The sequence below is a fragment of the Marmota flaviventris genome, chromosome 3 (assembly GCF_047511675.1).
Source record: "Marmota flaviventris isolate mMarFla1 chromosome 3, mMarFla1.hap1, whole genome shotgun sequence".
NCBI classification, from domain to species: Eukaryota; Metazoa; Chordata; class Mammalia; order Rodentia; family Sciuridae; genus Marmota; species Marmota flaviventris.
In genome coordinates, this window is record NC_092500.1 from 174,224,323 (window position 1) to 174,236,864 (window position 12,542).

The following is a 12,542-nucleotide window of genomic DNA, read 5'->3' on the forward strand; positions in this document are numbered from 1 at the left end:
CTTCGGGTCTCAGGGGCTCCCTGAGCCTTGTACTCCCCACAGGGAGTGTGAGCTGCCTTGCTGAGGACCCCCAGGATTCCTATGCTGAAGAGCAAACAGGCTGGCAGGAGGCCGTGACTCCAGGTTTCAAGGTTGAGAGTAAAATCCAGCCACAGCTGGACAGAGAAAATGAGCTCACATGACTTGCATTCTACTGAGGGCAAATGAGAGAAGGTTAGTGATTAGAACTTCACTCTGGCAACACCTCCCTCAGATCATCTATGAGGTTGTGCAATCCTGTAGCCCTATATATACAGCTCAAATCCAGGCATTGGCGCCTCTCGCTCAGCCTCCAAGGAGTCTCAGGTCTTCTGCTGCACACGGGCCCAGCCATGAGGTTTCACTACATCTTGGTGCTGATTTTGTCTTTCCTCTTCTCGCAGATCAACCCAGGTAAGACTTAGAATCTTCTGGAAAACCTTGCCAAGGAATGGGGAGCATAGGAATCACAGAAATGAAGACAGCTGTATCCATGTCATGAAGGGCAGCAGGCAAGAGAGACCCCAGGTTGAGGGTCTGCAGTGGGCAGCTGGAGGCTCTGCAGCGGTCCCTGGGCAGCAGGGGAAGGGGGGCCCTATGGTCTCAGGGCTACTCAGACACAGGTCCCCACGTCTCCCAGCCCCATCACTGTCCTGGGCATCTAGAGCATGCCCTGTGTGGAAGGGATTTCTGCTTCCCTTCACCGGGCTCCTCACACTGAGGGCCAGCTTCCTATCCAGAGAGACGCAACTGCCGTGCTCACCTCAGGTCACTGGGTGAGGCTGCCCCAGTGCCCTGCTGCAGGCAAAGTGCCACCACCCCTCCCACCAGGACAGCTCAGCCAGTGCCTGTGACTCACCTACTGTGCAGACAGCAGGAACCACAGGTGACTTTCCTCCTTCCCTAAGAAGGCCTGCTTTCCCCAGGCTACATCTCCCCCGGGAACAGGGGGGTGCTTCCAGGCAGCCAGAAGTTGCCGGCTTCTCTGGGACAATGCCCAATGTCCTTGAGGTGAGAAAGGGGACCCTCAGGAGGAATCAAGGACACAGGATCACCCCTGTCCTGTCACAGTGTTGTGAGCAAGACACACTGCTGAGGTCAGTTCCATTACTTACAAATGGAGTCCTAGGACAGAGAGAAGTGCTGGACACTCTCCAGGAGCCCTATCATGCAGGCCAGGCCTTTATTCTAGATAGAAGACTATTAGAGCCAATCAGGCCTTCATTTCCTATGGGAAACTGGGCATCAAAGCATTCTAAATGCAGTTTACTGTGCTGCCAGTAGAGACCCTCAGAGAGATACAGAAATCGATTTAGAGAGTGGAAACCTGTTTTCCTTTAAAGACTGGAAAATACCAGAATATACCAGGTCCCAGGAGGACCTGCTGGTTCAACCTTCTCCTTCAGCCAGGGGTGAGGGTGGTTTTACTGATTAACAAGGAAACATTCTTTCTGACATTCCAAACTCAAAACAGTTTAAAGCAGATTTTTTACCAAAAGAGTTTTATGTTCTTCCCATCTGAATAGGATCATGAGCACCTCATTCAAAGCACAGGGCTGAGCAGGCACAGGGGACAGTCCTGACCTGCTCTGTAACAAGGCAGCTGGCAGCAAGGACCACACAGAGGACGCTCAGGGGCTCCCCTGCCAGGCCCCTCTGCACTGGGCCTGGACCACCCAGGACTCCTGTGCACACCCTGTCAGGAAAGCAGTTCTCAGCTCACCTTCTAGAAGGAGCAAAGAGCAGAGCCACCCCCCTCCAGGCAGGAGCCAGGGAGGATCAGAGGCCCTGGGGGACCCACAGGCCCAGCACTGCCTCTAAGGAGCCGCAGCTGTCCCCACAATCCTATTTGGCCTTGGCCGCAGGGAAGAACACTGCTTAGGGCTCTGAGCTTTGTCCTCGGGAGGGGTATGGAGGGGGAGGAAGAGCTGCTCCTCTGTCTGCTCTGCACATTATCATGCAGGTTCCCCTCCTGTGTCCCTGGGTCACCCTGCAGGCAGCGCTTAACCAGGCTTTGCTTCTCACTGTGGGCACAGGCTTCAGGATTTTACTTTAAAACAATATATATGATATGGATGTCATATTAAAAATATGCATTTTGTGGTGTAGGACATTTTGGGACCATTTGGTTCACTTTTGAACCCAGGCACTGTGGCGGGTGAAATCAGATGGCTCACAAGTCCAACACCTCACACTCTGGGGCTAATGTTGCCAGTGCTGTGGTCCTTGCTCCACGCCCACTGTCCCCAGGCCTGTGCTGCCTGCCCAGCTTGGAGTTCGGTGCAGGGACTTAGGTGCCCCCACGACAAGGTGCTGATGCTCTGTCTCAAGCCATGGCTCCACTGAGCTCACACAGTAGATCCTGTTTCTGGAAGAGTCCTTGGAGCTAGCCTGCTGCATCAGGAGCATTTGGGGAAACCAAGGCCCATTGACCCCACGGGGGCAGAAGTCTAAGACTTGTGTCCACTTTAACACTGCTCCTCTCTACCAGAAAGAGACAGCCTTGCCCACTTTCACCTCCTGCTAATGGTCTTTCCGTGAACACAGCATGAGGTCAGGATGACAAGACTCCCAGCCAGGCTTTGGAAATCAAGAGAGCTTGAGGCTTGCTGGGCTGACTAAGCCAGACTTAGCCAACAAGGACCGCGTGCAGGCACTGCCCTGGGAGTGGGGAAGAGCAAGGGAAGCGCGGGCCCTCCATGTCGGCACCCTCCATTCTGGAAGCACAGGAGGACATGGAAAAGCAATCACATGTGTAGTTTTCCTATCGTAAATGCACTTTGGAAGTCTGCTGAGCACAGTGGTCAGAAAACACAGAACCAGGAGCTGAGCTGGTCCCCCAGTATCAGCAAAGGCTTGTTTGAGGAGGCTGAGATGAGGAGGAGTAATAGAAGCCATGTTGCTGAGCGTGCTGTTTAAAATTTTAATTCCCTTTCAACATTTAGGAACCAAGACCTGTGACATGACCCTTAGACTGTTATCTGCTCTCTATACACAAATCGGGGTCATATTTCTTCCTGACAACAGTGAACTGCAGCTGAACAGGGGCTGCAGGTCCAGATAGCACCCCCAGGTCCCCCCAGACCCACCATGCCCTGTGGCCTTCCCTGCCTACTTGACACGAGCAGTGATCTGCCTGGCTGGATGAAGTGCACTAGAAAGGTCAGAGGGCAGGGGGTGGAAAGAGAAGGTGCAAAAGCCCCATAAAGACCACCAGTCGACTTAGCCCTGTAGTGCCCTGTGGGAACAAGCCACCAGCCCCCAACTGGGGGGAAAGAACGTGGTCTATGCCCCATGCCTCGTGGTCAGCAGCTCAAGGGCTCGAACTCAGGCTACCAGCCTCCAAGGGACCCCTCAGGGTCTCTGCAGGTTCCAGGTACACTGCGTGCTGAGAGGGACCCATGAGGTGGGGACAGGAATCCCAGGACCATGGCCTGGGGACAGGCCCAGTGAGGCCTCTGGGGCTGGCTGGACCCTAAAGGGTCTCCACTGGGGAAAGGGCAAGTTATAAATGGCATTTTAGAGATTGGTTGTCTGGAAGCTGATTGGTGATCTGGAGTGACCAGAGGCCAACGGAGGCAAGCTAGAGTGGGGACAGGCTGGCTGTAGGACCTTCTGTCATCACTGAGACGGTTTCCCTAACGAGTTCTGACTTCTTCAGAGGCCACAGCTATTAGCCCTTTCTCCACCTCCTCCTGCCTTGGCCTGCAGGCTCCACACTCTGCCTGCTGCCTTGGGTACATTTCCTACCTTTAAAAAGGCAATACCCCCAGGCCTCAGCCTTGGGCGTCTCCCATCTCCACCCTTCCCTGCCTGCACTTGACAGTCTCCTCCCAGAACCTCCACCGCCTACTCCTTCTCCCTCTCCCATTTCTGGAAACTGTTCTGGGAATCCTCCTGCTGAGGCCTAGGGATCCCATCTAGAAAACACAAGCCAGTTGTATGGCTTCCCACAGGGGCCCTGTGTCCCCAGGACAGGCCAAGATAAGGGCCTGCGCAGCCACAGGCACTGCAAAGCCACCAGCCAGGACAGAGCCATGGAAGGCACTTTATAGCTGAGGAAAGCTACTCCAGGAACGTCATCTCCCTTAATGTCCCAGATCCTCTGCCACATGGGGCCTGCTCTCACGCCTGTTCATAGACCTTTGCAAGCCAACCCTCAGAGAGGTCTACTTTCCAGTAACCAGCCAGCAGAGGACCTGGGCTCCCAACTCTACATTCTCTCCACGGCTTCCCAAAGACCTCTGCATGAGTCACCAAGCACACTGACCTCTCTCAAGAGCAGTCTAGATGGGAAGGGCATTGAAGCTTCCACGAGTCAGAAGGTGTTGCCAATGATTGGCAGATGCCTTGGGTTCTTGTTGTGGGGTCTTCCTCTGCTACCTGAGTTCAGAAGTGGGCTATCTTTGGAATTTTGTGAGTTGTTTGGTAGAGTGTTAGATGAATTTATCCCCAGATAGCCTAAAAATTTTCTTAAAAACGAACTCCAATCCTCTTGGGCCACCACTGACTGTGTCTCTGCCTACACCCCACCCCTAAGTGCCCTCAGCCTTTATTTTAATACCCCTACAGGATGAGCCCACTTGCTCCTGGGCCCTTCCAAGTATACGCACCACTGCTCAGGAGGTTGCTGTGAAGGAGATCTACTTTATCCTGACCCGGGAAAGGGCTTGGGCTAGCTTACAAGCCCAGAGGTTCTGAGAAGCTAATTCCAGCCTATGCCTGGTTGGGTTTCTGGTCCACTGCCCATGTATTCATCTCCAGAGGTGTGAATTTTGTGGCCACTGTTGGGAAAATCTAGATTGTATATCCACATCAAGGTGTGCACTTCCATGTCCCAAATTGGCCGCTCCCCTGTGCCTCTCAGTCCTGAGTGCTGAGCAGGGTGGAACCTTACTAGCTGGTCTGCTGCAGTCCTAGGTGAGAGAGAAGGGTGGGGTTTGAGCCTCCCTTTCCCCAAATACTTGTCCTTTTGCAATTCACTCCACCCCAGCTGGATGGTTTTTGTGTCAATGATTCTCAAACTGTGTCTTTAACATTGTCCCACGTGCTGTCATTGAGCTGCAGTTGCATCATACAATCTTAGAACCCCTCGCAAGGGACCTTGGGTGGGTGGAAAACAAACCACCCAGGACCAGAAGTCCCAGCACCAGGCGCTGGAGCAGCACTCTGCCATTCTCACCTTCTGCCCCTCGCTGTCTCCCAGTCTCCCAAAACCTGCTTAAGAAATTGTGCTTTTCTGGTTCTTTAACACGAAGACCACAGATCCCCTCTGTGTTGACAATCTCCTTCATGGCAGCCTGCTGAGCAGTCTTCCTCGGCCACCAGCATGGGCCCTGCTAGGGCCTGTGGGACCTCAGGGCCACAGAGGGCTGGTGCAGTCTTCCTTGCGCCATTCTCTGCCTGCTGAAGCCCTGACACCCCGGCCTGGGCGGGCTCACTGCCACACCCCTTCTCCTCTCCGTTTCCTGACCCATTTCCTCTCTGTAACCTCGCTGGCTCTTCATTCAACCAGAGAGGCTGCAGAACAGAAGCTGCTCCTGGGCAGGGCAGCTGGCTCTCCCGCTGCAGCCGCCTGCTGTGTGGAAGGACTCCCTCAGCACAGCTGGAACTGGACAGGCTGCCTCCGCACCCTCCACCCACACCTCTCCTCCTCCTTCTTCCCACCCACCAGGGAGTCTTCTCCTCTGTTTCTTGGCAGCCCAGAGGCCAATGAGAACACGTCAGCTTGTCCTTCTCCATCCAGCTGGGTGGGGACCAGGACAAGAAGAGCCCCCAGTGCAGAGGGGGGGGTCACCTTCCCTGGGGAAAGTGAGCAGCACAACGGGGCTGTGAGGTATCCCAGGTGCTTCCAGGGTCACTGGACAGAAGTGGGCCCATGAGTGAGGACAGAGGACGTCATGCCTCCCGGCACAGGAGGTCCCCAGCTCAGGGACATAGAAATGACCTCTTCAGATCACCTCCTTTACTGGGTTCTTTTTAAATTGTAAAAGTCCATGAATCAGGGTAGACAGCACAATGAACACCACACAGCAGGCTGCACAACCACAAGCTGCCCCCAGAGGCCCTCCCCCTGCCTTCCCAGTCACAGCCCCCTCCCCCAGGGTCACCATGAATGAACTTGGTGGTAGCAGCCCCCTGTGTCCTGTGCCTTTACCCCATGCATACTCATGCTGAACAGCTTGGTCTCCGCCTGTGTTCCTAGGGGACCGTGAGCCTTCATGGCTGTTTCTATGTGCTGGGGGGTAGCCTTGCTGGACCATAGGATATACGTTTATTCAATTTTAATAGAAATACCCAACTCTTTTCTAAACATTTCCACACTCATTTACATTCCCAAGATTCGTGAATGGGAATTCCTGCTACTCCATAGTCTTGTTGCACTAGATAATGTGCATTCAAATTTTAGCCTCTGGTGAATTCAGTGCCATGAATTCATTTCCCTGATAAATAGTGAACTCAGAATTTTGCATGTAGTTAGTGGTCCTTGGGGATCTTTTTGGATATGCTGTTAGCCTTTTGCCCATATTTCCTAACAGATTGTCTTTGTTTATTGATTTGTAGTAGCTCTTTATATGTTCTACATACAAACCCTTTGTCAGTTATGTGCATTGGAAATTTCCTCAGCCTTCTCCCTTGGTTACTGGCTCTCTTCATAAGTACTTTTCTTAAGAGATTTTAATTGGTATTTCAATGTGGTTAGAAGTTCAAATCTTTTCCTTTGGGGTGTGTGCCCCTTGTTTCTTCACCTTGAAACATGAAGATAGTTTCCAATATTGTCTTTTAAAGCTTATTGTATTTCCTTTCACATTTAGGCTATGGTCTGGCAATGTGCGTTCTTGGTTTTTTTTTTTTTTTGCCTTTTTAAAAATCAGTTTTATTGAGGTATAATTTAATTATAATAAGATGAATTAATTTTAAGTGTACAGTACAATGAATATTAAAAAATGTGTACAGTTTTGTGATCATAACCATAATCATGACATAAAACATCTCCCTCATTCAAAAACTTTCTTTGTGCCCTTTTGCAGTCGGTCTCCTCTCTGGCAGTGGCTTTTAGAGTGTGTCTCTGTGTGTGCGCGCATCTGTGGGGGGTGTGCGTGTCTGTGTGTGTCTGTGTCTTGTGTAGGTGACTGTGTCTGTGAGCGTGTGCCTCTGTGTGTATCAGGGTGTGTATGTCGCTGTGTGAGGTCAAGCTGTTCCTTGCAGCATGGACACTCAGTTCCCAGAACTGAGGACTCCCCTCTGCTCTGCTGGGCCACTGTTGCTCCACGTGCACTCTCCTTACTCCCACGGATCTCTTTCCACCTCTCATTCTGTTCCACTTCTCCATGTGCCTGTCCCTTCTCAGGAGCACCCTATCTTAATTAGAGCAGCTCCGTCATTAGTACAAATCCAGTGAAACCAGTTTTGCCACCTCCTCCTCCAGCCTGGGTCTTGGCCATTCTTGGCCTTTGGAATTTCTAAATAGATTTTCCAATCAGCTTGTCAAGTTTCACTGACAGGACAGGGATTCTTATGGTACTGGGTTCAAACTGAAGATTAACTTGTAGAGAATTAATGTATTTTAAGTCTTCTGCAAATGCTTGAAAATGGCATTTCCATTTTTTAGGTATTCTTTAATTGATTTCAAATAGTCATTTTTTTTTTTTGAAAGAAGTGCTACACATATTTCCTTAGATCTGTAACTGAGCACTGGATGTGGTAGGCTACTCCAACGGGTGCATTTCTTCAAAATTTACATTTGTTGTGGGTTGCTAATAAAATTTAAATTCATTATTTTTCTTTATTTATTTATTTTTTTTTTTTTGGATATTGAACTTGCTACTCTGGTTCACTTAATTCCTTCTGAGCAGCATATCATCATAGTATCTGTCCATAGCAACAATTTTATTTCTTCCTCCCCAACCCTTATACCTTTGGTATTTTGTGTGTGTGTGTGTGTGTGTGTGCCTTTTCTTAACTTCCTCCCCTGCCTAGGTCCTCAAAAATGCTGTCAAATGGCACAGTGATCTTATTTATCCTGATCTTATTGCCAGTGTCTAAAGGAAAGATTTTAATATCCGACTCTGAAGAGTACCGTTAAAGTTCCCTTGAGTTCCTAAACTTGTTAATAAGTCTTATCATGAATCAATGTTGAATTTCTTCAAGTGTTTTCTTGGCATATATTAAAATGGTGTGATTTTTTTTCTTTTATCACTAACAACATTGAGAAATTTTCAATACTTAATGAATTCTTGTGTTTTTTTAAGTAAACTGAAATTGGTTTTGTTGGGTATAGTCATACATGATTTAGAATATTTGCCTCTATGTTGATCAAGGAGATTTGGCTATCATTCTTTGTACATTTTTATACTGATCTTGTTAGACACAGTTTTTATGACAATGTTGACTTCAAAACATGAATTGCAAGCATTCTCTCTTTTTCTGATCTGGTAAACAGTCTGTCATTTGGACAATCCTGTTGCTTCAAAGAATTTGCTGATTTTGGAGGGAGATGGGTTACTGAAGATTGAACCCAGGGGTGCTTTACCCCTGAGCTACATTCCCAGCCCTTATTATTTATTTTTAATTTTGAGACAGTTTCATTAAGTGGCTTAAGGCCTCACTAAGGGTTAAGCAGCTTAAGCAGAGGCTGGCCTCTAACTTGCAATCCGCCTACCTCACCCTGCCAAGTCTCTTGGGATTATAGGTGTGCACCACTCTACCCAGAAAATGTGCTGATAGCTATGACTTGAATATGAGGTGTCGCCCATCCTGTGTTAATGCAGTTATGTTCAGAGGTGAAATGATTGGATTGTGAGAGCTACAACCTAATCAGTCCATCCAGGTTTGAATGGCCCAGGTGGGGCCTGGCTGGAGGAGGCAGGTTATGGGGGGGAGGGGCATGCCCTGGAAGGGTGTGTCTTCCGTGGGGCTCCTCCCCTCTTCCTGCTTCCCAGCTGCTACTGATGGAGCAGACCTCCTCCACCACACCTTCCACCATGATGGACTAAACTTCTGGAACTGTGAGCCAAACAAGCCCTTTCCTTTTAAGTAGTTCTTATTCACTATCATGGACACAGTGACAAAAATGTGACTAACACACAGATGAAGATAACATGACTAGGATTTTATTCATGGACTCAACATCTTTAAAATCATGAGACTATCTTGTGTTTATTTAGTAAATTGTATTTTTCTAAGTGTTGTCTTATTTCAAATAAGTTTCCAAGTTTATGGCTATAAATTCATAATAGTCTTTTTTTAAGTGTACGTAGTATGTGATGCCCCTACTTCCATTGTTGTCTTACCCCGAATATTGACCTAGGAAGTCCTTAGTTCTCTTACACTAGCAGGAGCATGTGCCGTGGCCTGTGTACATGCATCCTGGGTGCCTCAACTGTCCTTCGGCTCTTATTGGAAGCCAAAGGCCTTCAGAAGCACTTCAATGCTCCAAACCCCTGGTCCCAGTCAAGCATGGTATTTTCTCTAGGAAAGCATGGCATCTGCCGGGGATACCACTTGTGACAGTAAGATCTGGCACAGGGAGTGTCAAGAGTAGAGCTCGTCAGTCCAGGTGCAGGATGAGAAGTGCCTGAATGTTCATGCAGGTTCTAGGAGAACCTGCATGTTTGAGAAGAAACTCCTCCAAGTTCGGCCTCTAAACCAGCAGCTTCAGGATCACCTGGCAGCTTGCTGGAAATGCAAATTCTCAGTCCCAATCCAGAGCCTTGGATTCAGAAACGGGACAGAGGGCAGGGGATGTTATGCTTAACAAACCTTCCAGGAGATTTGCATCCACAATAAAACTAGGAATCCAGTGACCCAGCTGTTCTCAATTCTGGTCCGCACATTAGATTCAACTGAGTTTTATGTTGATGCAAATATATGCAGCCCATCCCAGAACACATTTTTAAGAGGCTCTCGGCTGATTCTGATGACTCCCAGTCTCCCAGGGGCTGCCATGCTACACAGCACAGCTCCCGGGGAACAGAACAGAGGAACAAAGCCACTTCGCTCCTAGTGGCCAAGACACACCCCAGCTGCTCTGTTCTCATTCCAGGCCTTGAATTTAGGAAGTCCCTGATGCTGATGAGCACAGGCAGATGAGAATGCCCTGGAGGGCCTGACGCTGGGCAATGGTGAAGGGCTGAAGATGGGCGGCCTTCAGAAGCCATGGTTCGACTTGGCTGCAAAGGCAGGAGAACAGCCCTGGAGGGCAGGTCCTGGAGGGCAGTTTCCCTCAGGTTGAAACCCGCTTCCCAGAGGGGGCCATGGGCCTCTGGAGCACACTGTCTCCTAGGGTGCCAGGGCCTGGGGCACGGGTCTGCTGGGCTGCCCTCACAGAGCCCACACACTAGGCCCTTCAGCAACTGAAAGGCGTCAGCTGGCACTTTTGGGGGCGGGTGGTCTAGACCCAGGTGGCAGCAGGTGGGGCTCAGAGATGGCACCTCCACCTGTCCTCACCTGCTTTCCTCTGTGTGTGTCTCTGCCGGACCTCTCTGATGGCCATGCCTCTCATACAGGATCCTGGCCCATCCTATGGACCTCGTTTAACCTTGATCACCTTTGGGGAGTCCCTAAGTCTACATACAGTCACTTTCTGAGCTTTCAGAAGTCAGGCAACAACATGAGAATTTTGAGGTGACAAGAGTTGTCCTGTATCACCCACTAAAGGAGGCTGGCCAAACACTGGCCCAAGGTAGTGTCGGAGGGTAGCCCTGAGTGACGTCCTTCTCTATTGGAAACACAGGGGTCTAGGTCAGGGTTCCTTCTAGTTAGGAGATTCCAAGATACCAGCTGTAGGGCACAATAAACTCCATCTGGGGAAACCTATTAAATCTTTACAGAGTACAACATCAAGTCAGTCTGACAGTAAAGGATGCTCATTTTCCACAGAAATGGTCTTTGAAAAGTGGAGAATGGGGACTTAAGTCAAAGTAATCAGTGTAACTGAAGTCAGAGGGATGTTTTCATAAGGTGACAATGACGTTAGCATTGACAGTAGAGGATTGAGTTTGTGGTCAGTGAAGTGGACCATAGCACTCAATTTGAGGAATAACTTGCATTCCCTATGCCCCTCTGCTAGGTTCATCTTTGATGGGTTACTCCTCACCTGTCTAGTTTCACGAATAGTCCCAAAGATCCATTATGTGCAATCTTCAATCATGTGCTTTTGCAGAGTGACCTGTCCTGCCTTCATCAAATGTTCTATAGTCATTGTGGTCACGAGCCAAGAGTCTAAGTGTGTCTGTTCCCTCTTTTCAGGTGCTGGTCTCCTCACAGGTCTCGGCCACAGATCAGATCACTACATGTGCGTCAGGAATGGAGGATTCTGTCTCTATTCGTCCTGCCCCGTGGATACCAAAATTACTGGCACCTGTTACCACGGACGCGCAAAATGCTGTAGCTGAACTGAGAGTGACTTGGAGAAAGATCATAGAAGCCAGAATTATTATTTCTGATCATTGTTTCAATAAAGAAATTTTTTTTCCTTGACCACATCTTCATCAGACCAAAATAAATCTTATTGCTCAATGGAAGAATTTAAGAAAATGTGGGGTTAGGCTGACAGCCTGGGAACGAGAGACATGCCAGTCCAGAAAGAACACCTCTTCAGAGGAATAAAGGCCAGGGCTAGACAATGTCACTTTCCGCTGACCATATTGCCATACAGTGAGGGATGCAGAGGGCCCAGGAGAGGTCAGCAGTACACGTGGCGAGGAGAGGCAGCTCCAGGCCTCCTGGGGCCAGGAGAGGCTGACCTCGAATTCCAGTGTTCTGGTCAACAGTGGAGTAAGAGGCCCATCTCCAGAGCCCAGGCTGCAGCCTCTGCTCCCCACACTGCTGGCAGCGGGGTGATGAACCCCAGCAGTGCAGCCCTCCTTTGTGACCACGAAAACAGTCCCAGAGTTTCATCCTCAGGCCTCATATCTGTGTCCTAAGGACTCACACATCTGCATTTCAGGCCAGCCTTGCCCCTAGGCCTTTAGACACCAACAGGGAAGGAGAGCAGTTCCCCTTCCTTTCTCCACAAACTTCTTAATGCTCTGAATGATTCACATTATGCTGTCATCTCCTTAATCTATCACAAATTCTTCACCTTCCACTTGATCAATTTCAGGAACAATGAAAATCAATCACCCCTGATAAAATTATTTGCTTCCCCCTTCCCAGCAATAATCTTCTGTGCATCACCCCTCTTCCACAAGGGAGCCTCACAGAGCAACATGCTGGTTTCTGGGGACGACAAGGACTGGGCTTGGGAGTTCTCGGTGACAAACATAAGATGTGTTAATGACACACTCAACTTGAAGCCCAGAAACAATCCAGAAACATTGTACTTTCACCTCAGATCTCACGTGGCAGAAGTAGGCACCACAACAATTAGGCCACTTCCCCTGGGACTTGTGGTGGCCTTCAGTGCCTGATCAGGCCTACCACATCCACACTGCTGCCATTGCAGGTGGACAGCCCTTGGCAGTCCAACCTCATGGCCCAGTGGGTCAGGTAACAGCCAGTTCATGAGGGACAGTTAAGGA

At 49.6% G+C, this 12,542-nt stretch overlaps 1 protein-coding gene across 1 annotated transcript; it reads left to right on the plus strand.

Annotated features, from left to right (window-relative positions):
* Nucleotides 1–236: 236 nt before the first annotated feature.
* On the plus strand, nucleotides 237–11,499 carry Defb1 (defensin beta 1). The gene is made up of 2 exons (XM_027922082.2): nucleotides 237–432; nucleotides 11,269–11,499. The coding sequence occupies exons 1-2, from the start codon at nucleotides 261–263 to the stop codon at nucleotides 11,412–11,414; spliced, it is 318 nt and encodes a 105-aa protein (XP_027777883.2). The 5' UTR covers nucleotides 237–260; the 3' UTR covers nucleotides 11,415–11,499.
* Nucleotides 11,500–12,542: the final 1,043 nt, after the last annotated feature.